Here is a 23,348-nt window from a genome sequence, read left to right as displayed (position 1 = left end):
TTTTTTGATATTCTGTAAATGCATCTGGCAACAGCAGAATGGATGATGTCATCGTTGCAATAAAGCTGAGAAACAGTCTTTGTTTGTTGATCACTTATCCACAGATGAAAGGAATATTTCTACAAAATGGTTTTGATGAAATTCTAAATACAGAGAAATCTGACAACTATCAAAGCAAACATCCCAAATGATTCAGTTTTCAAGGATAAACCAACAAGAATATTATAAAAGCTTTAGCAAAGCTTTTGAAGGGCATTTGCCAAAATGACATCAGAGACTCCGTCCCCTCCCCCCCCCCCCCTATGGTGATCCAAATTCCTTGAATGGTTTGAAGGTTTAGCCATTCAATATAGGTTGTAGCATTCAATCAACCATATCTTGAATCAGGAGCAAGATATTGAGATGGGTTTGAACTAGCTGTGTGGAATATTTTTATCTTCAATATTCTCAAGTGTCACATTATTTGTGGCGAGAAAATCCTTGTAAGTAGTTTACAAAGTGTAAAAGTATGTTGGCCTGACGTTTCAACCCAAGCAGGATCTTCTTCAGAGGCTAAAAAAAAAAAGTTTACAAAGTGTTAGATGGTTTGTAACAAGCCTGTTTCGTACAGTGGGTAGTGAGCAGGTTACTTTAATTTTGTGTATGACTTCTAGGATTATCATCATTACTTTATCGATGTCGATTGCAAAAAATCAAAACCTGTAAAATTTGCAAAATTGCATAGCAAAACTTCACTTCAGTGTTTTCATTTCTATGATATTTTGTAATTGCAGAAAAATCAGTGAGCTTAGATTGGAGAAAAGGATGAAATCAGTTCAACCTACTAACAAAAATGTGTATGCGGAAACTGTTCTAGGAGCAAGTTTATCAGCAGCTTCGTCATCCACTTTGTAGGAATATAGATCTATCCTAAATTAGGAAATTCCAACAATTGTTTAGCTCAAGCCAGTTATGCTGAGTTGAGCTATTGGGAAGTATAGGTCATTTAGGGGTCACCACAGACCATTATGTGAAAATTTCAAAATGTATCACCTCTGGCCCAGAAGATCACATGTTCTTGAAAGTTGGTCATAATATTTCTTGGGTAGTGCTTCTTTCAGGGAGTGCAGGGATTTTGGATCCAAGGTCATTAGAGGTCAAAACCTGGAAATCTTTAAAAGCAGTCTGTCAAGTGATCTTGAATGCTCATTCTTTTATTGATTTCGATGAAACTTGGACACAAAGATCGTTAGATGTTGGGCTATTTCCGACCACCGGGAAGCTTCTGTACATGTATTATAAAATGTCACCTGTTTGGTAATCACAGTTGGTTAAAATTTCTGCCTTCATGAACATAACTTGGCTGACATTTTGTAGAGCTGTATCTTACAGTTAACACAGTTTGAATTTCCCCCCTCGCATAATAAACCATTATACATAATGCTCGTATCAACAAGTACAATCTTGTTGATTGAAAATGGTAAGCCTATGAAAATGCTAAAAATGTGCATTTTAAATCAAACAAAAAATAAAATAACCAATATATTCAATGCAAATTCTGCATGCCTGAATTGTTATTAACGGTGTATAAAATCAAGTTCTTGTTCCTCCTTTAGTGACCTAGTTACGCAAGTGAGTATGTGGTGTGAAACAGGTTCTAATAAAAATAAAAAAATGCTGTGAGGCTCAGATGCAAACTTCAAGGGGTCCTGACCTTGTAAGACATTGGCTAAACTTTACCATAAATATAATCAATTAACTGTGAACAAGATATGTGAATTACAACATCACCCACTGTTCTGAAAAATTCCAAACACTCATTGTGTTGATCATTGTTTGTGATTTGTGCTCATTCTGTGGAAAAGAATAACAAATTAGTAAATTGAATCGTCTCATCCTGGCTACAGTTTTTTTGGATCCAGCAAGCAAATCAAGCTGTGAATTTCGAAATGACATCGCTCTGTCCACACTGATGTACTAAGCACCTTGTTGATCTGTCCGCATGGCTTTTGTCAACCAGCACTTAACTTGATTTAGCTGCTTGTCAGACGGAAGCGAGGTGAAAATCTTATTTGAGATGGTACACACAGTATATATCGTATATATATAACAATGTCTGGACACAGTCATCCATAAACATAGTGTAAGGTAATCACATACATGTAGGAGCTATTTGTTGTGCAGGACTAATTGATTTGTCTCACTCCCAGGAAAGTCTCTCTTATAGATTTGTGTTCATATTCAACCTTTACAAACGCCTGGACTAAAGTGTATGTGTCTTACCTATACTCTGTGTGCGCGCTGACAATAGTCATTAATCTTGTCTGTGCACCACCATTAATATCATTAATTATATCTAGCCTAGTTTTGAAATAAGAAGGTCAAGCTTATAAATCATGATACAGTTGTCCGAGACAATCTTTAAAGTACAACATTGATTAACAATGGCATTTGAGTGTATTTTTCATATGTTGCTCTATAGATGCTAAATAATCAATAACCTTAACTTTGGTGAACTGTGAAGAAATAGATTCTGATGTTAGAATGGATATTATAAGATGGAAAGTTGGAAACAGACCTTTCAGAAATAAAATTAAAACCGTGTATAAACTACAGTACCATGGTTTTATGACCAAACTCAGGGTTTCATGTGTATCAATTGGTGATGACCACTTTACAGTGTTTTGATAAGGGGCTGGTGTATATATTGAATATATCTACAGTATGTTGAAGTTGCAGTCAATGCTTTATAATAGAAGAAGCTATCATGATCTGTGATAATGCATATAGTGTGTATTACATTGCTTGCCTACACTGGTACATGTATAGTACGAGTAGACATGCCACATAAGTGCTGCCATGTTTGAACACTTGACTTCCTAATCAATGGACTTTGTGTTCATTGTCTTAAAGAAAGATAGTCCATATGCTCATTTTCATCTGTGTTTCATGTACATGTATGTATCTAGAATACATCTGTTTCTAGATCAGACAATAGACAGTAGGCCTAGATGACAATTGTACGTTAATTGGGCAAATGAAAAATTAACATGGACTATAATAACATGCATGAAAGGTTTTATTATGACATATCAGATAATCTTCTTTAAGCAAATCCTACTAGTTACTAATTTACTCTGCTAAACATATATCATGGTTATTCACCTAAAGACTCCCTGGTTCAATATGTTCAATTGCCATGCATGTGAGCGATACTAAAAGCCATCTTCTAAAGGCCATCTAGTACAGTAGAACCCACAAAATAATAGGGAAATTATAGGAGGAATTTCTGCATGCAATCCTTTTGCATGTCTAGCTATTAATATGCATAAACCATACACAATTACACAGAGATGATACTGTACAGTACAAGGTCAGTCATCCTGTTTGCTAACCATGAAATACTCGAGGTAAATTTCTTAGAATTGCAGGTGATGTTTTCACTTTTCAACCTGTCTAACAGCCAAGTCGCTACTATAGTAGTAACATACAGAGACAAATAATGAGAGATGAGAAACTCCAGGCAGAACATTAGTTTGTGTTTGACCTTCAGAAGTGGTGTTACACTGTAATCAGTGGTAATACAATACACATTTGCATATATCTTTCAATGTGATATCTTTGACACAGCGAGTTTTGTTACCAGCTATCGGCTGTTGAGGATACAGAATTGGCAGTGAATATAAAATTCCTGATCAGAGAGTCAGAGACTATTGAACAAAATTATCAAAGTTTCTCTCCTTAATAATGCCTACATTTTGTACTTAGAACAAAATTATGTTGAAGATGGTTTTTAGTCTGTGTTTTATGAGCCATAAAATGTAAGTTGTTAATAACTATATAGTATTATAGGGCAAGCAGCATATTTATCTTTGTTTATGATCCCCAAAGTTTTAGCAACATTTAAACGTACCATTTTCTAAGAATTATCCTTTTCAGTTAAAACTGCTTGATATTTATACAGGTCTGCAATTGCACAACAGCTACATTTCTGCCTGTTTATTGTTCTTTTACCTAGTCTCTCCTGCCAATAGGAGGTGATGCATTGTTGTCATACCTGTAATAATAAATAAAATAATAATAATTAGTGTTTGCACGGGTTATCCGGGTACCCGGGTACCAGCCCAACGAGATACTACCCGGTTCCTAAATTATTACCCGAATCCTAAGCAAAGTGTGATTTAAAAAAAAAAAAAAAAAAAAATTGGCAAACCGACGGTTAGGCAGATATCCCATTGACTTAGTGTGGTGTAAGGCTACAATGCTGTCGAAGATAACAGCAATAACGAAGGGGCCCGCTCGACGCGATACTACCCGGTTCCTAATTTATTACCCGAATCATACGCAAACTGTGATTGTTTTAAAAAAAAAAAATTGCAAACCGATGGTTAGGCTGATTTCCCATTGACTTAGTGTGTTGTTAGGCTACCATGTGTTCGAAGATAACAGCAATAACGAAAGCTTTCCATAGATATCTTATAACTGCGTCACAATTTCAACTAATAAACAAATGGCTAGGCTAGACTTCCCCCATTGACTTAGTGTGGTGTTAGGCAACCATGTGGTCGAACGTAACAGCAATAACGAAAGTACTCCATGGATGTCTTATAACTGCGTCACAACTCCAGCAAATAAACAGACGGTTAGGCTTAGCTAGATATCTCATTGACTTAGTATGGTGTTAGTTTACCATGTGGAAGAAATTATTATTTATTCATGGGTTCATTTCAAAGAAGGAAAGGCTGACAAGGAATTTTAAGCGATGTTTATAGATTATAGACGGGATTTCTAAAAAATAGTAATCGCAAGTGGCTTTTTACTAATCGTTTATTCCAAATGCGATCAAATTGCGCGAATCGCGCAATCTTGCAGCTAATGCGAACCCTGGGCCTGCATAATAGATAGTAGTAGTATTAAAAACTGTTTAAGAGCTAAATTGGATATTTCTATGGTTTGATCCAATAGATGTGCACGAGCTAGCATAAGCAGCGGCGGCAGTGCGATGTTAGTAGTAATGCTAATTATAATTAAATAATTAATTTATTAACAAGTAAATGAAAGAAACAGAAGCAAATAAAAATTATTGAGGGAGGTTTTATACCTTATCTTACACCTACATATTTGAACATGAAAACATTGTCAGTAAAGAATATAATGCATTTATTACAGCATCCAATATGTAATTTTTTGAAAATAGTGATACACGAGGGTAAACAATTTTTTCCGGGTACCCGGATACCCGACGGGTAACGGCCCTCGGGTACCCGGTTCCCGATTTTTGGACCCGTGTAAACACTAATAATAATAATAAATAATAATAATAAATAAATACCATTAAAGTGCTGTTATCATGAAATAAAACATGCTCAAGAGCACTGTACAAAACAACCCATACCTGGAATATAAAATTACCAAACTTAAGCAAACCTAAAAGTAATAACAACAGCAATAAAAGTAAAAAATGATATAACACAGGGTTATAAACCACAAAGAACATAAAAATATAAATATACATAAAAAATGGGCACAGTAATGTGAATAAAACAACATAGTGCATGTAGTGCATATCTTCTGTATATATTCGTATTACTGACACAGTCGCCTGTACTTGCTCCAATGGATTTGTACTCATATTCGAAGCATGTTGGAATCTAGTATATATATTCTCCCAGTGCAAACTTCAGTACTGGCATACTCATATCAATGTGTGAATTGTACTTTTAATACAAGTCCTTATACATCCTTCATGCTGTTATAACTTGTACTACAAGGCTGATGTGTTTTGTTGATATCATACGTCTGTACATTCTACGTTTATTGCAGCTGCATAATGTAACCGGACTTAGTTACATCTCAATCAATCAATCAATCAATAAGTTAATTGACATTTTTGTCAAGACGGTGCAAATGTTTCTGTGTATTGATCCATATTTTATATATATATATATATATATATATATATATATGTATATGTATATATTATATATTTAAATTGGGTGCATTCTTGTGAATAGAACTTGTATTATCGACACATGTGATTGCAGGCATCAATGTAAGTATATATGACAAAGTCATATCCATTTGTTTGGTTCCCCCCACCCCAAATATCCCAAATAAAGTAGATTTGTTGTTGCTGTCCCCCCATAACTTTGCTTTCCCCATATTTACAGATATGATTCCAGTATATAATGCCACCCATACCTGACACCCTCACCAAGGGTGAACCTGTTCAGATAGTCACAACCTCAGACGACCATCTGTTTGAGTTAAACGAAGAAGCACTCGCAAACATTCTCTGTGACGATGCGGTGAAAGATAAAAAGATCTGCGTTCTTTCTGTGGCCGGCGCTTTCAGGAAAGGAAAGTCATTCATCCTTGACTTTTTTCTCCGTTATTTAGCGAGAAATGTAAGTATGAATATATAAACTACACTGTATCATTGAGACTTTAATCCACTTCTTAGCAAGAAGTTTTATAGGTAAAACATAGACCCACATGTTTTGACAATTATTTACACGATGGAATGAGACGTCTGCCGGATAAAGTGCTTTGTCAGTAGTGTATGGTGTTTCTGTGTGCCATTTCATTGACAAAAGTCTTGGAAATTCAGTATGATGGATTCTTTTGATATTTTATAGATTTTTTGAAAATTATTAAAGCATGTTAAAGTTGCAGCTCCACTTGAATGTACTACTCACTTGCAGTATCCATCGTACAGGGTCTCCAAACTTGTGCGTTACCAGTCAGTTGGGACAATTTCCTAATGCTAATACCTCCTTAAACTGTCCTCCCATTTCACACTTCAAAGCACTCGTTTTGACAGTACATGTATACAGTTCCTATTAACACCTATCTGATATATACATGTTTTTCATACTGCTCATACTGAAACTACAAGTAATATGAAGCGGGACATGACAGTCCAGTGTAGAAAAAATTGTTCCAACTGGGTGTTGTTTACAGTTCCTTTTGGAAGATGTCGCCAACCCTAGGATGTTTGGTTTTCACCTTTTCAACTCGCTGCCACCTAATGTGTTTCAGTTTGTTAATGATATTGTCTACCTCGGCAAATTTTGAAGAATTTTAATCTGGTTGTCTCTTGGACAACCAGGCCTTACATTTTGGTTGTCTGAAAAGCAAATTTGGTTGTCCAAAGATAAAGCAGCAAAATCAAAATGACCCATATTTCCATTCTATTAAAGATGTGTAGGTAGCTTTGGGAGTGGTACCAATTTATCATTTTACCTTTTTGGAATGTATTAGTTAAAGTGCAATCTGAATTTGACGTAAAGAACTGGTCGTCTGCCGGACATCTGCCACCGATGATTTTGGTTTCATATCCGAACAGAATTTGGTTGCCTCAGATGACCGGACTATTGTCCTGTCTTGTCTATGAATGTTGTGTATTTTGTCCAAGTTGTCTGATATCACTATTCTACCACAGTACGGTAACAGTGAAGTTGAGATTTGTAAGTCCGTATTTTAAAGTCTGCATAATAATCACTCTTTGTAAGCCTGCTCTCAGGTGTTACCCCAGAAGTCATATTTCCAGTAGAATGCCAGTTATTTCATCATCCTTATTTCCTATCCTAGGGAAAGTTTGTTTGTCGTGATGGTGGTTTGATTATAAAATTTGGGAGGACCTTAAATTTTTGTCGTGGCTAGTTTTGTTTTAGCTATTGAAGTATATACAGTATGTGATTTATATTCTCAACCTTTCATGCGTGCATTTGACAGTAAGCCAAAAGACACATGTTTGGTTCCGATGCCAAAGGCAGGCATCAGAGCCAATGCATTCAAGTTAGTGTTTCCTTGTATGTATATGTATACATTGGTGTGTACAGTATGTGTGTGTGCGACACCTTTTGCTTGTAGACACATTATCTTTAAGGATGACACAATAGAATGCTGCTGTAGATGCACATGGCAAATGGATGCACCATAGTGATTTAGATGAACCATTTTGTATTATGGGTGAAGTCAAAGGTCATTTGGGCCCAGCAGAGGGCAAAGTCTGAATAGCATGAAAAACGATAATTCCAATAACTGTGAAGGATGGTCAAGCTTCCTACAGTATGTGGTATGTTTTCTCATTGAGAGAAATTCATTACTTCCAGGAAGTCATTTTTCTTTGTTTTGTGATTCTCCCATTTTGTTGCCAGGAGAGTCTCTCCCATTGAAAGCTAATTTTCACTGATCCTAAGAGATCCTGAGGTCAGCGTTATCCACTCCTGTTTAACATTCAGGTGTCACAGTGGCGATTGGCCCACTTAAATGTAAATGGATATGACTTAATAGTCTTATGACTGAAAGCTTTGTGATGAAGAACTTCCTCAAATTGGTAGTAAAACCATCAAATCAGTCTTGAAAATGTCACTCATTTATAAATTTAAAGGGGTTGTCTATGAGTTGTCAGATTTGACCATTTGCAGGGTATGTTTTCAAACATATTTTTCAGATCTTGTAGGGTTTGTACAGGTCTAGTTTCCCCCCATGAACTTTAACATGCCTACAAGTCTCATAAAACTGACATCGGAACTGTTTCTGTAGTGCTTACATTCTGGTCTTTCAACTTGACCCAACTTGACCTGTTCTGTTGCAACCAAGTGAAGTGATCAGCAGTTACTTGCACTGTACCTAAATGTAAAACCTTATCTGCCATAGGTCAAGTACTTCATTCCTGCAAGCTCAGAGAGAAGCATTTATTGCATGCTATAGTCATCACAGTGCATTCTGTATCTGTGCTTTCGTTTTGCTGTCGATGTTGTTTCTCTGCTACCAGTGAAGGTCATGTACATTGTTAGTACAAGCCTCTGCACGGTTTATAGAATAGTCAGTACTAGCAGAGTAAAAGCAGGAAATCATCCATCTGGCATGGCATTACAAGGTGCTCACCAACATGCAGGATATTGCTATACAAGGGCAGAAATGTGTAGTACTTTTTGTACTTACAGTAGGGAAGTTAGGACACCATAAGAAATAATGTGCAGAGTCTTCAAAACTGCTACCGAAAATTTGAAAACTTATTAAAACTTAAAAAAATCTTGGTAAGAAAAGCATACAGGTATAATATAGCTTTGTAATTGGTCAAATTCATATACATCTGTACGTGAACCTGTGACCAGGTTGCAATTGAGCGACTGAGCTGTCTTATATCTGTAACTGTCCTGCACTACTTTGTTCACTACTTTGTTTAGTTCAGCAGTATATTGTGATAGATGTAAAGTACATTGTAATATACTCACATGATGGTTTTGTAATTGTGTTTAATGTACGATACACCTTATTACTTTTCCCTGACACAACATCGGTAAAGAAGGCTAGCACTACGGATCAAACCCTGGATTTTCTTGGTGCTTCCTGTCTATTTCAGGCTTTTTTTTAATTTTACCAAATGTTGCAATTTAGATGTTGAAAACTTCCGAAACCTACAAATTGGAAAGCAATGATATCAATGAATTATGATGTGCCAATTGATATTTGATTCCTTAATACGCTTAGAACGTTTATCTCGTGTACAATACGCACAGTGTAATTTACATAGTGTACTGTGTACGTCTGGTCAAGTGACTCTCATCAAATTTATGTAAATTTCTGATACCCTGCTTTCTTGTAAGTACATACAGGTGAAGGACTGTATTCCACTGTAGTAGTATGTACAGCAGTAAGTATTTAAATTGTATGTCTATGTACAGTAAAGTTCAATCATTAGTATAATATGGTAGTTGGCAACCTACTCAAAAATAGAATCCACAGTTATTGAAGTTCTTATAATCAAATTTTGTGCGACCAAAAACATATTGTACTGGAATGAAAAATTTGCTCTCTGTATCTGGCAACTGAACGAGGGTAATTAGTCTGCTTACCAAATCAATAAGTGGGTTTAATGCATAGATGTGTGATTGCCTCCAGATACCATTGATAGGGAATCATAGATCAAAGATCTGCGTGACTAATGAATCACAAACTATATACAGTAGTACATTGGAGGCTGTGTAATGTCTGCCTCAAGGTAGTAGTATTACAAGGAAGCTAACAGTTTATATAACATCATAAGAAGCTTTATAGGGTCCATTGCTTCTTCATGTCTATAGAAACTTGAACAGAAGGAATTGATGATCAAAGAAGGATCTCTCCCCCCGACCAAGGATAGAACATGTTCCAATATTGTTGTTTCTGAAAGAGCTACATATATAGTGCTGTGATCATGCACAGAAAGATCAACATTCATATAAAGCAAAAGACATCTAGCAGAGTGAACAGTATGGGAATAGGGGAGGGGACAGGGTATGGTGGGGACAGGGTACAGTATGGTGGGGACAGGGTGTGGCAGGGACGGTGTGTTAAGGACGGTGTGGCGGGGACAGGATGTGGTGGGGACAGGGTACAGTATGGTAGGGAAACGTTGTGGTGGGGACAGCGTGTGGCGGGGACAGGGTGTGGTGGGGACGGTGTGGTTGGGACAGGGTATGGTGGGGACGGTATGGTGGAGACAGGGAATGGTGGTGACAGGGTGTGGCAGGGACAGGGTGTGGTGGGGACAGGGTGTGGCAGGGACAGAGTGTGGTGGGTTGGGGGAGAGAAATGCAGGGAAGGTGCCATCAGTATCACATGTTAAATGAAGTTTTACCTGTATAAATTCTTTGTGTTTACAACCTACATGTTGCAACCAATGGTTGTATTACTGTGGAATAGTATAAATTGTCAAACCAGTTGATGAAAACAGAAGCCAATACTGAAATTGTAAGTAAAAAGGAGAATTTTATATTATGCAATGCCCATTGCAACATTATCCTCATCATATCACCGTATTCATAATTGTCGTATCCCTTAGCAAAAGCTTCTCAATATGGAATACATTTGATTAGACCAGTCAGGTGTGTCCTGACGTGGTGTTAGCAATGGCACACTGTGAGTTTATAGCATAGTAGCTTTGTATTGTGGGATCAACAAAGATTAGGAACATATGTTTAGTTAATTTGAGATCAAGTTGATAACAGAATACAATATTCAAATGCAATTAATGATTTGTGTTGTTTGGCTGACTTTTAGGTTTAGGTAGCTTTAAGAATTCCTTTGAGATGCATGCACAGCAAATAAAGAATGCACAGAAGACCATGCAATATATTCATGATATTCAGTAAATGAAAATAGTGCAAAATTTTGTTTTACTAAAATATGGTTATTTGTGTATATATTAAAAAGAAAAGAAAATGGTGTCACTGTTAAGTTTCTCACATTTACAGTATATAGGTAATTCCATAAGTTGGGGTTCCAGTGTTTCGATCTGTATGGGAACCACACAGAAAAGAAAAAAAAAACAACCTGTCTGACCCAAGGTTGTATTGACTTAATAAAGTTGCTAAGATTTAAGAACATCATGCGTGGTTAAACCAGAATCTACTCTATAATGAACTGTATCAGTGTTGCGCTCAAACTCATTTGTACGGAAGCGTAGAAGGGACATTGCATTGACGAGTTACCAACTTGACAAAACGACAATTATCTGCAAATTGACGAGTTGACGAGATGGTAACGTGACAAAATTCAGAAAATTGCCGTTTTGACGACATAACGGATCTCGTCAATGCAGCAATTTTCTGCAAATTGACGAGTTGCACACTTACTACCATCTCGACAAAATTCAGAAAATTGACGTTTTGACGAGATAACGGATCTCGTCAATGCATCAATTTTCTGCAAATTGACGAGTTGCACACTTACTACCATCTCGACAAGTTGACAAAATTCAGAAAATTGACGAGTTGCACACTTACTACCATCTCGACAAGATGACAAAATTCAGGAAATTGACGTTTTGACGAGATAACGGATCTCGTCAATGCAACAATTTTCAGAAAATTGACGAGTTGCACACTTACTACCATCTCGACAAGTTGACAAAATTCAGAAAATTGACGAGTTGCACACTTACTACCATCTCGACAAAACGACAAAATTCAGAAAATTGACATTTTGACGAGATAACGGATCTCGTCAATGAAACAATTTTCTGCAAATTGACGAGTTGCACACTTACTACCATCTCGACAAGATGACAAAATTCAGAAAATTGACATTTTGACGAGATAACGGATCTCGTCAATGCAACAATTTTCTGCAAATTGACGAGTTGCACACTTACTACCATCTCGACAAGTTGACAAAATTCAGAAAATTGACGAGTTGCACACTTACTACCATCTCGACAAGTTGACAAAATTCAGAAAATTGACGAGTTGCACACTTACTACCATCTCGACAAGATGACAAAATTCAGAAAATTGCTGCATTGACGAGATAACGGATCTCGTCAATGCAACAATTTTCTGCAAATTGACGAGTTGCACACTTACTACCAATTTTCTGAATTTTGTCGTTTTGTCGAGATGGTAGTAAGTGTGCAACTCGTCAATTTTCTGAATTTTGTCAACTTGTCGAGATGGTAGTAGGTGTGCAACTCGTCAATTTTCTGAATTTTGTCGTTTTGTCGAGATGGTAGTAAGTGTGCAACTCGTCAATTTGCAGAAAATTGTTGCATTGACGAGATCCGTTATCTCGTCAAAACGTCAATTTTCTGAATTTTGTCGTTTTGTCGAGATGGTAGTAAGTGTGCAACTCGTCAATTTTCTGAATTTTGTCAACTTGTCGAGATGGTAGTAAGTGTGCAACTCGTCAATTTTCTGAATTTTGTCGTTTTGTCGAGATGGTAGTAAGTGTGCAACTCGTCAATTTTCTGAATTTTGTCAACTTGTCGAGATGGTAGTAAGTGTGCAACTCGTCAATTTGCAGAAATTTGTTGCATTGACGAGATCCGTTATCTCGTCAAAACGTCAATTTTCTGAATTTTGTCATCTTGTCGAGATGGTAGTAAGTGTGCAACTCGTCAATTTGCAGAAAATTGTTGCATTGACGAGATCCGTTATGTCGTCAAAACGTCAATTTTCTGATTTTTGTCGTCTTGTCGAGATGGTAGTAAGTGTGCAACTCGTCAATTTGCAGAAAATTGATGCATTGACGAGATCCGTTATCTCGTCAAAACGTCAATTTTCTGAATTTTGTCACGTTACCATCTCGTCAACTCGTCAATTTGCAGATAATTGTCGTTTTGTCAAGTTGGTAACTCGTCAATGCAATGTCCCTTCTACGCTTCCGTACATTTGCAGTAACCTGTTTACTCTTTGATGACAAAATATGCAACAGATGAAGAGCATTATTACTAAAAGTATAATTTCCAAATGTGTCGTATGTTGCGCCCTTTGGTGTGATTTACGGAATGTGACCTACTTTAACAGACCTTTGAGATAAACGTTTTTTTTGTTGTGTGCGATCTTTTAAATTAATCAAGTAGCAGACAACCATGGTACTTGGGAATAAGGATTGAATACTGTACAGAGTTTAATTGCACCAACATACCATGTACAGACTGATAACAGACCTGTGTCCTTCGGTACATTAACGCTCTGCCTAGAGCATACAGTATGTGTGCTTGATATCGTATTACTCTACATATACAGTATGTGTGCTTGGTATTATTACTCTACATATATATACAGTACAGTTGAGTGTGGTTTACATTACCAGGGAGCTGTGAGTATCAGTTCCCTGGTATTACACTACATACAGTTTGTGTGGTTGGTATAGTATTACTCTATACAGTATGTGTGCTTGATATCGTATTACTTTATGTTTGTGTGGTTGGTTAGTATTACACTACATACTGTATATACAGTTTGTGTGGTTGGTATAGTATTACTCTACACATATACAGTTTGTGTGATTGATATCGTATTACTGTACTGTACATAAACAGTATGTCAGTGTACACGTGGTGTGCAGGGTTGTTAATGCTGCTCTTAAACCAGTCATCATTTCTCACCCATGAGTGAGCATTGATGGACAGAATGAATCATGAAGATTGGCAACACAATCATTTGGCAATCTTGGTGAACTTGCTATGACAAGATGATGAAACTTTGTTAAGTCTGAGAAAATCATGTTACAAGATTTCTTCCCTAACGTGATTGATATTAATTCCGTACATTGTATAGATCTACTATCTATAAATTATGGTAATTTTTTCAATATGGCCACATTGAAGAGTTGGGAGCTGAACTACACCTTTAAGATTTGATTGACATCTATCCAGTATAAGTACTGTAGCAGCATAAACCATCTAGATAACTTAGCAAATATTCTGAGGGTCCTTTAGGGATCTGAGAGTAGTCATCGGGCAGGGGTGGGGGGTGGGGGGGAGGTATTAACTGAGTGCAGATATGTATGAATGTTTCAGTACTCCAGAATGGTTTCTGTTGGATGTATTGACTTAACAGGTAACATCAGTTTATGCTGAGAAGAAATCTTACAGAACTTTTGTGATTAATTGTGAAGCCAACTATTTTTGCTGGTGAACATGAATGGTTTTTTTGCTTGTTATTTCAGGGAGCCACAGATTGGCTGGGTAAGGATGATGAACCACTCACTGGGTTTTCATGGAGAGGCGGCTCAGAGAGGGAGACGACAGGAATCTGGGCATGGAATAAACTATTTATCTGTGAAATAGTGGAAGGAGAAGAGGTAAGTTTATTGACAGACAGGCTTACCTATGTCAGATGTTAAACAGCAAAATACTGTATTTACAGACTGTTTACTCGCTGATATGTCTGCACAGAACCATCTGAATTCTGAATCTTTCCAAGTCTGCCAGTGAGAAGTCTTTCCTGAGCAATCTTACATCTTGTTGGACCCTTTGGGATGGAGAATGGCAGAGAGTGAAGTGGGGGGAGATGGAAGGGACCATGATACAATAGTAAAAGGGAGGTATGATAGTATTTCATGTGTTGGCACCTTGTGCATTTATGGCAAATAAATGAATAAATGGAAAACTTATTTCCTTTTTTCCCCTAGATTGCAGTGATGCTGTTAGATACTCAGGGTGCCTTTGACACAGAGTCAACAGTGAAGGATTGTGCGACAGTGTTTGCCCTCAGTACAATGGTTAGCTCAGTACAGGTGAGTAATCCTACAAAATAAAATAGAAGTAAGTGTTGGGAAAAATATTTGCCAAATAATATTCAATTTACAACTTGAGAGAAAATGATCACTCTTCTTCTTTCTTTTCCGAAATGCTTGTGATGAAAATTCCCCATTGTAACTGTTCTAGGAATATCAAAATTGGGTTAAAATCTACAAGAAGGCCTCGTGAACATTGGCTACATTTCCCATATTTGTTAAAAATCTGCATCATCATGTGGACTGTCCACGTGGTTTCCGAATTCTACATATCATTCTAAGCTCTTTTGTAAAATACTGGTTTAATATGCAAATTATGTACTACATTCCAAATTATTGAGGCTCTAAATAAGGTCTATAATTAGTTCTACACTCAAGGTTTGTGCTAATAACTACTTTTAATTTCATATGTGCGTGTGGGGTGGGGGGGGGGAGTGTGGACAGCGCCACGCCCTCTGGATCTTTGCCTAATATTCTTATGAACACCTTTTTTCTCTTTTCTTCATGGTGTAGACTTTCAACCTAAGTCAGAATATTCAAGAGGATGACCTTCACCATCTCCAGTTATTCACAGAGTACGGCCGTCTCGCCCTAGAGAAAGAAGAAGTGAAAGAGAAACCTTTTCAGGTCGGTGGCTAAAATTTGAGGAAAAAGTAGCAAATGAGGATGAATTATGTAACGATGCAGTTGTGTGAAAGTTGTATAATTCTCCTGTTTTCTTGATGCTTTTACTTTTATCTACTGTGAACAGTGCCCCTAATTAGTATCGGTGAATTGTGCATTACCTACTGTAAAATACCTGTCTCTGAGTTACAATTTCCATACTCCATTGTTTTTTTTTTAATGTGTACATTTCGAGTTTTAATCGAATTTGGTCACTCTGGGTTCTTCGTTTCTAAAGCTACAGAGTCAGTCTTAAGGACTGTTTACGACACAGTGCTTTAAATGAGTCATAATTCAAGTTCACTAATCCTTGAAATGTTGAATGATTCCAGCCGGCGAATTAAGGGAATGAAGCACTGACTCACATCAACTGTGATATTACATAAAACTTGATCCATCCATCTACAAACAAATGGCTAAGGGTACCTTACGGTGCAAAACTAATTATGTGCTGGCAAGAAGTGTTTATGTGTTACTATAAAGATCTTTAATTTCTTCTTTCTTTTTTTTCCTAAAATGTTCAAGAATCAATCAATCAATAAAAGTTGGCTTGTCATATTGTGTGGTAGCATGCAAGCCATAGAGATACGATGTGAATAATCAAAAAATTGGGTGAACTGAGTAGGAATGTCGAAATTAATGCCATATGTAGGTAGTCAAATGCAGTGGTATGCACAGGACTTCAAAGGGGTGGGTAGGGGTGGGGGAAAAACTCGGACTGATTTAGCTAGGTGGCACGAACCTCATCGGAAAGTCCAGAGGCAAATGAAGGATTCAAAGGAGGTGGTGTGGGCCTGGGGTCATTGCAGGTGACTCCCATGCAGGGTGGACCCGGGGTCCTCCTCCATAAAACTTTTAGGTGTCAGATGTTGCATTCTGAGGCATACTTACCCCATAAATGAGGTTTATAATAAGGTGTAGATGCAAGGTTGTGCTACCAAATACTCTTGAATTTTTGTGTTTGGTTGAAAAGGGGAAAAGAAATGTACAAGAGGAATGGTCTAATTCCTCTTCCAGACTGAATGTAAAAAGTTTTGCAAATTGAAACTTTCCCTTCTGGCTCACAATGGAAGACTATCACCCATCTGTCCTGTTTGCATAATTAGGGAGAGTGGGGATAAGGGCAGTGAAGGGATTGGAGAAATGAAAGGTTTTTCCTAAAATCCACAAACCCTAGAATGAAAGATGCCGATATATCTTACAGCACCCAAACATTTGATTTCTGTATTACGTTTTATCCCATTTGAGGTCCAATAGGTGGATTTTACTACATTTTTGTCATTTCAAGGCTAAATTTACACAATTTCAATCTCAAATTTGTTCATAATTGCTGTAATATTTTGTCCGGGTTTTTTTTCCCGACTCATTTTAACTTTAAGCACAAAAATAATAATGTAAGTCATAATGATTTATTTTGTACATATACGCCACTTTTCGCTGCTCATCGGAGCATTAAGAAACTGTCAAAAAGATGTTTTAACTCATTCTTTGCATCATAACTATACATGTCTTACTAGTTTTGTATTGAAAACCAAGAAAAACCCTTTAAATATGACCAACTCTGACCTTGAAATGCCCAAAATAGCCCAAAATATTGGTAAATTGTGATTTTTGAGGGCGCTGTTCTCATGCATCGTTGGGCATATGACCCAGAAAAGGCACTTTATTGGGAGTCTTTATACTAGTGTACCACCCTCTTATTTGTTAAGCACCTGTATGCTAAAGCTAAGAAGCTGTTGTTATTTGAACTACTCAAGTCGGCTTGTGCAAGCATTTTCATACATATGAAATGCATGATTTTCGCAAGTTTAGAGTCGTAAATTTGAATAGATAAAATTAAAACACATACTTTTGACTTCAGTTTTTAAAAATATGGTTAATACACTCCTGGAATATGGTGTTTAAAGAAAAATTGAAATTTATCCACAGGCCCAAATTGGACCCCCAATTAGGGCCAGAAGTGAGATTTCTTAAGTTTGAGGTCGCTGTTCGTAAAACGTAAGACCTGCTTGACCTTCTTTTGGCACTTTTCCTGTACAACTGGCACTACACAAGGATCCTATGCAAATTAAATCTCAAACATGCCTTTGTTTGTGAATATAAAGTACCCTCAAAGTAGGGCCATATTAGGCCCCTATCTTATTTTCTGCCATTTTAATTACTTGTTACAAAAAATTGAGACCATAAATTTTCCTCAAAATTAGCTAAACTAGAAGAGTGGTCACATGTCTTCCATAATATCGCAACTTCAGACATAAAATATTGTTACCTACTGTATTCCGAAGGCGGATTGTACATAACGAATATCAGCAATTTCAGCCAAAATTTGTGAAAATTTGCGACATTTTTCTCCAACTTCAGAAATAAATATTTCCATTTAGAGAGAGAGTACCATCACAATTTCTTGCATAACAGTTCTTTGTTATATGCTTTATCAATCTGCCAAATTTCATTATTCATAGATGCTGTCCCACATTGAAAATTTTTCATATGTATGAGGAGGTGTGAAAATAAAGTTTTCGCAATTTTTTTTCACTCATTAAAATTCAAAATCCCTTTAACTTACCTTTATTACCCTCCTACATTAAATTAATGTCCATATTGAAGATCTCCATGCTTTAAATTACTATAATCCCAAGTTTCATGTCTGTAGCTTACTCAGGAGAAACGTTATTGAAGAAAAAGTCTGGGGGTATTAATTTAGGTCAATTCAAAATGGCCGCCATTTTGGATTTTTGGGGTCAATTTCACCAATTTTTGAAAGCCAATATCTCACGATCCGATTGATATTTTCAGATAATATTTGGCATGGATTCTTATCTTTATATTATGAAACTCCACACTGAATTTGGTGAAAATCTGAGACGGTGGGTGTCGGGCCCTTGTTGAGTTGGCATGGAATGACCCTCTTGGTTACTTAGTCACAGTGGTCAAACCTTCCCTTCAATTAGAACTTGTCATTCAAACGCATACTACCCTCCAAATTGTTTACATATATTCAAACAAACCAACTCTTAAAATATTACACGCACTTCCATATCAAGAAGATAAACTTTTCTGTTTTCCAAATGTCTTTGCAATTAGTTTCACAGATTAAATGTTTCTAATTGTTTGCAGTGTTTACTTTTCTTGGTACGTGACTGGAGTTATCCGTATGAATATGCGTACGGGGAAGCTGGAGGCCAACTGATATTAGACCGAAAATTAGATGTAAGTATCAAAACATGTAATTAACTTTATACCATAAAGAAGCGTAGTAACAAGTAGTATTTGTAACCCCATTCTTGTTCCATGTAATTTCATGTGATACTTAAAATACTCTTCATTTTAAGATGTAATTGTTTATCAGGGTTAGTTTATAAGGAAGATCACAAGATATTCCCAGATAATAGACTTGATTGCTTCAAATAACACATCTTGTCAGTTGGGGGGGGAGGGCAGGGGGTGGTGGCAGGCATGGCCCCCACCCATTGTCAGTTGGGATTGTTCAGTCGGGGACCTCTTTGGGGGAATTTTCTACTTTCATCCAGAATTAGACGTACTGATAAAGGTGAAACCTCCCTTTTCAACCGTACAAGATAAACCAAAGATATTTATTAGCACAGTGTTTCGTTTAGAGCGATTTATAGACCTAAATTTTGTCCTAACATGCGACAGAATTCACAATTTGACATTGAAACTTAAATTTTTTCTGGGAGGGGGGTTGTTAGACGGGGTTTGACTCCAACCCTCTATAGGAGAGTGATCTTCAACCAGCCAAGGGTCACCCCCTCATTTGTAACATCCTTGATTCCCCCTCTTTCCCGTCCATAAAAATTCATGCCCCTACCTAAATCAGTTGGTGGAAAATTTAGAAGATGCACTACCCAATCCCCCCCCCCCCCCCACACCTTTGAGATCGTGCACATAGCACTGAATATGGTAAAAACTGGCATTATATAAAGCAAATTTACAGAAGGAAAAGGGTTCTTTACAAGATCACATAGTTTAGGCTCTTTGTTCTGAAGTAAACCCTGAGACAATTCAGTAGCATAATCTATATACCTACAGGCAACAACCATTTGGTGCTTAAAGATGTGCTGTATGTTTTAATAGCAGGCATTGGCACATGCTGTATTATTTGGCCCTTACCTTCTAGGAAATAACTGGTCGATTCTTCCAAAACTTGAAATGTCCCCTTTGTTGAAAGCTCTCAATTCTCCCTTCTTGACCAGTTGTTATTTTACTTACAGCCAATGAGAACAGCCTCATCTTCCAGTTATATTTGTCATTGGTGAATGAATGTCTGTGTTTTTTGTGTGCTACTGACGTGCATTTTGTGTGTGTATGTGTGAGTGATCATATTAAAGTGTGGGATTTACTTTACTCTTATATTCCAGCTTTCTTTCAGACCTAAGATATAATAAGAATTTTGTCTTCTAATTATCATATTAAAGTGTGGGATTTACTTTACTCTTATATTCCAGCTTTCTTTCAGACCTAAGATATAATAAGAATTTTGTCTTCTAATTATCAGGACACAAGAAGCAGACACGAAGAATTACAAGAAGTCCGAAAACATATCAGGTCCTGTTTTGAGAAAATTAGCTGTTTTCTAATGCCTCACCCCGGATTAGCAGTTGCAAGACAGAAGGAATATGATGGTAGATTAGCAGGTATGTTTGAGTGGATCACTGTTACAAGTATTCCATGGGACTAGGTCCACTCACCGGGAGAGATTTATTTATGTGTAATAATGTAAGGGGACACACAGACTACAAGGGTACTATATGATTGGCTATAGACTCACAAGTTTAGTTTAATAAGCAGTATCACATGTCCCAACTGTTGAAAGACATCGTAAGCATGATGGCTATGACCAGTGCTGTAGTTATGTGTGGTGGTTGGTGATGTTTGTATGTGTAGAGGTTGGTGATTTTAGGTATGTGTGGTGGTTTGTGATGTTTGTATGTATGGTGGTTGGTGATGTAGGTATGTATGGTGATGTAGGTATGTGTGGTGGTTGGTGATGTAGGTATGTGTGGTGGTTGGTGATGTAGGTATGTGTGGTGGTTGGTGATGTAGTTATGTGTGGTGGTTGGTGATGTTTGTATGTGGTAGTTGGTAATGGCCTGGCTCTTAGTCGTACCGACCAGCACCTGTCAGAAATTGATGCTTTCCTCACCAGCACTCGCTGATTACCTCAACCAATTCGGTTCATAGTTAGGGAGAATTCTGAACATTTTAACGTAATACCCAAAATTAAGCAAGGACATTAAACTAAGGTGAGCAACACTCACACTTATCTTGGCTACACTCATTTCCCCCCCCCCCCCCCCACCCTTGTGCCTCTCAAAATATCTCAAAAAACCATCTTGTTATGTAATCCAAGAAAAATTAAATTTTTGGTTTAATTTTTTGTTTTTGGTTCCTTGCTTTAGCAAAAGGAACCTATGCAGTCAGGTTGGCGTGTGTGTGTGTGTATGTATGTATGTATGTATGTATGTATGTATGTATGTATGTGTGTGTGTGTGTGTGTGTGTCTGTGACACTTGCTTGGGTACGCTCTATCTCAATAAGGGAATGTTAGATTGAGGCCAAACTTGGACTATAGATCCGCCATATGGAGAAGGTGTGCCCTATTGTTTTTGGTGCCCACAAAGGTCACCAAAGGTCAGTTATGGTCCAAAAACCGAAAATATTAAAACTGCAATAACTCCCAGTGCCAATGTGCGACAAGATTGATATTTTGGGACAAGTTGTGAACTGGTTAGGGGAGCATTTTCAAACTTAACGGTCATGTGATCCGAGGTCACCAAAGGTCAATTAATGATAAAAAACTAGTATTTTTGCAATAACTTGAGAACGAAATGTCTGTTAGGGTTGGGAGTTGCCTCAATGTAATCCAATTGTCGACCCGCATCTGGGTGACCCTTGACCTCAATTTGACCTCTGGTGACCTTTTCGTGTTTTTGGGATTTTTACAGTTTCGATGCTATTTTCAGATGTCAAAGGTACCTTCTGATCATAAATGTCAATAGGTTGACCCCGTGTGACCTTTATGTGCGAAGTTATATGGGGTCAAAGTTTTTCGGTCAGAGTTAGGATGGTTGTACAGACTTTTCGTTTTGTTTTTTGGAATCAGGAGATTAAACTACATCTGAAACCAAGGTCAAAAGGTCAAAGGTCACATTAGAAAAAATGTGCTTATTTTGGGAGGAAACGAGCAAAAAAGAAAATGTTTGGTTTTGATGCTAGATTTGGATATCAAAGGTACCTTCCGATCAAAAATGTCAATTGGTTGACACCCGTGTGACCTTCGTGTGCGAAGTTATACGAGGTCAAAGTTAATTTTCAGACATTTAATGCAACAACTCCCAGTTCCAAGGTGTGACATGGTTGATATTTTTGGACAAGTTGCAAATGGTATAGGGGAATATTTTCAAAGTTAACGGTCATGTGATCCGAGGTCACCAAAGGTCAATTAATGTAAAAAAACTAGTATTTTGGGGATAGAAAATGGGCAAGGAAAAAAATGTTTGAATTTTTATAGTTTGATGCTCTAATTTAGGTCTCATCAATCAAAAATGTCAATAAGTTGACCCAAGGTGACCTTTGTATGTTAAGTTATATGAGGTCAAAGTTAATTTTCAGACATTTAGTGTAATAACTCCCAGTGCCAAGGTGTTACACAGTTGATATTTTGAGACAAGTTGCAAATGGTATAGGGGAATATTTTCAAACTTAACGGTCATGTGATCTGAGGTCACCAAAGGTCAATTAATGATAAAAAACTAGTATTTTTTGCGATAACTTGAGAACAAATTGTCCGTTAGGGTTGGGAGTTGCTTCAATGTAATCCAATTGTCGACCCGCATCTGGGTGACCCTTGACCTCAAATTGACCTCTGGTGACCTCTGGTGACCTTTTTAGTGTTTTAGGGATTTTTACAGTTTTGATGCTATTTTCAGATGTCAAAGGTACCTTCTGATCATAAATGTCAATGGGTTGACCCCCGTGTGACCTTCGTGTGCGAAGTTATATGAGGTCAAAGTTAATTTTCAGACATATAATGCAATAACTCCCAGTTCCAAGGTGTGACAAGGTTGATATTTTTGGAGTAGTTGCAAATGGTATAGGGGAATAGTTTCAAACTTAACGGTCATGTGATACAAGGTCACCAAAGGTCAATTAATGATAAAAAACTAGTATTTTTGCGACAACTTGAGAACAAATTGTCCGTTAGGGTTGGGAGTTGCTTCAATGTAATCCAATTGTCGACCCGCATCTGGTTGACCCTTGACCTCAATTTGACCTCTGGTGACCTTTTCGTGTTTTGTGGATTTTACAGTTTCGATGCTATTTTCAGTTTTTAAATGTACCTTCTGATCATAAATGTCAATGGGTTGACCCCCATTTGACCTTTGTGTGCGAAGTTATTTGAGGTCAAAGTTAATTTTCACACATTTAATGCAATAACTCCCAGTGCCAAGGTGTGACAAGGTTGATTTTTTTGGACAAGTTGCAAATGGTATAGGGGAATATTTTCAAACTTAACGGTCATGTGATCCAAGGTCACCAAAGGTCAGCTAATGTTAAAAAAGTAGTATTATGGGGGAGAAAATGGGCAAAGGAAAAATGTTTGAATTTTTTACAGTCATGCTCTATTTAGGTCTCACCGATCAAAAATGTCAATTGGTTGACCTCCGGGTGAC

The 23,348-nt window shown here is 37.2% G+C and overlaps 1 protein-coding gene across 2 annotated transcripts in view; it reads left to right on the top strand.

Annotated features, from left to right (window-relative positions):
- The window catches only part of LOC139971641 (atlastin-2-like), a 30,814-nt gene that overhangs the window by 3,194 nt on the left and 4,272 nt on the right, over window positions 1–23,348 (top strand). For both annotated transcript variants that reach the window (XM_071978289.1, XM_071978290.1), the window contains exons 2-7: window positions 6,150–6,386; window positions 14,422–14,556; window positions 14,887–14,991; window positions 15,505–15,618; window positions 18,772–18,864; window positions 20,171–20,309. In XM_071978289.1, coding sequence (XP_071834390.1) covers window positions 6,168–6,386; window positions 14,422–14,556; window positions 14,887–14,991; window positions 15,505–15,618; window positions 18,772–18,864; window positions 20,171–20,309 — 805 coding nt within the window. In that variant the 5' untranslated portion in view covers window positions 6,150–6,167. The remainder of the gene's footprint in view (window positions 1–6,149; window positions 6,387–14,421; window positions 14,557–14,886; window positions 14,992–15,504; window positions 15,619–18,771; window positions 18,865–20,170; window positions 20,310–23,348) is intronic.

This window comes from Apostichopus japonicus, chromosome 8, assembly GCF_037975245.1.
Source record: "Apostichopus japonicus isolate 1M-3 chromosome 8, ASM3797524v1, whole genome shotgun sequence".
Lineage (NCBI taxonomy): Eukaryota > Metazoa > Echinodermata > Holothuroidea > Aspidochirotida > Stichopodidae > Apostichopus > Apostichopus japonicus.
This window is presented reverse-complemented; position numbering and strand designations above follow the sequence as displayed.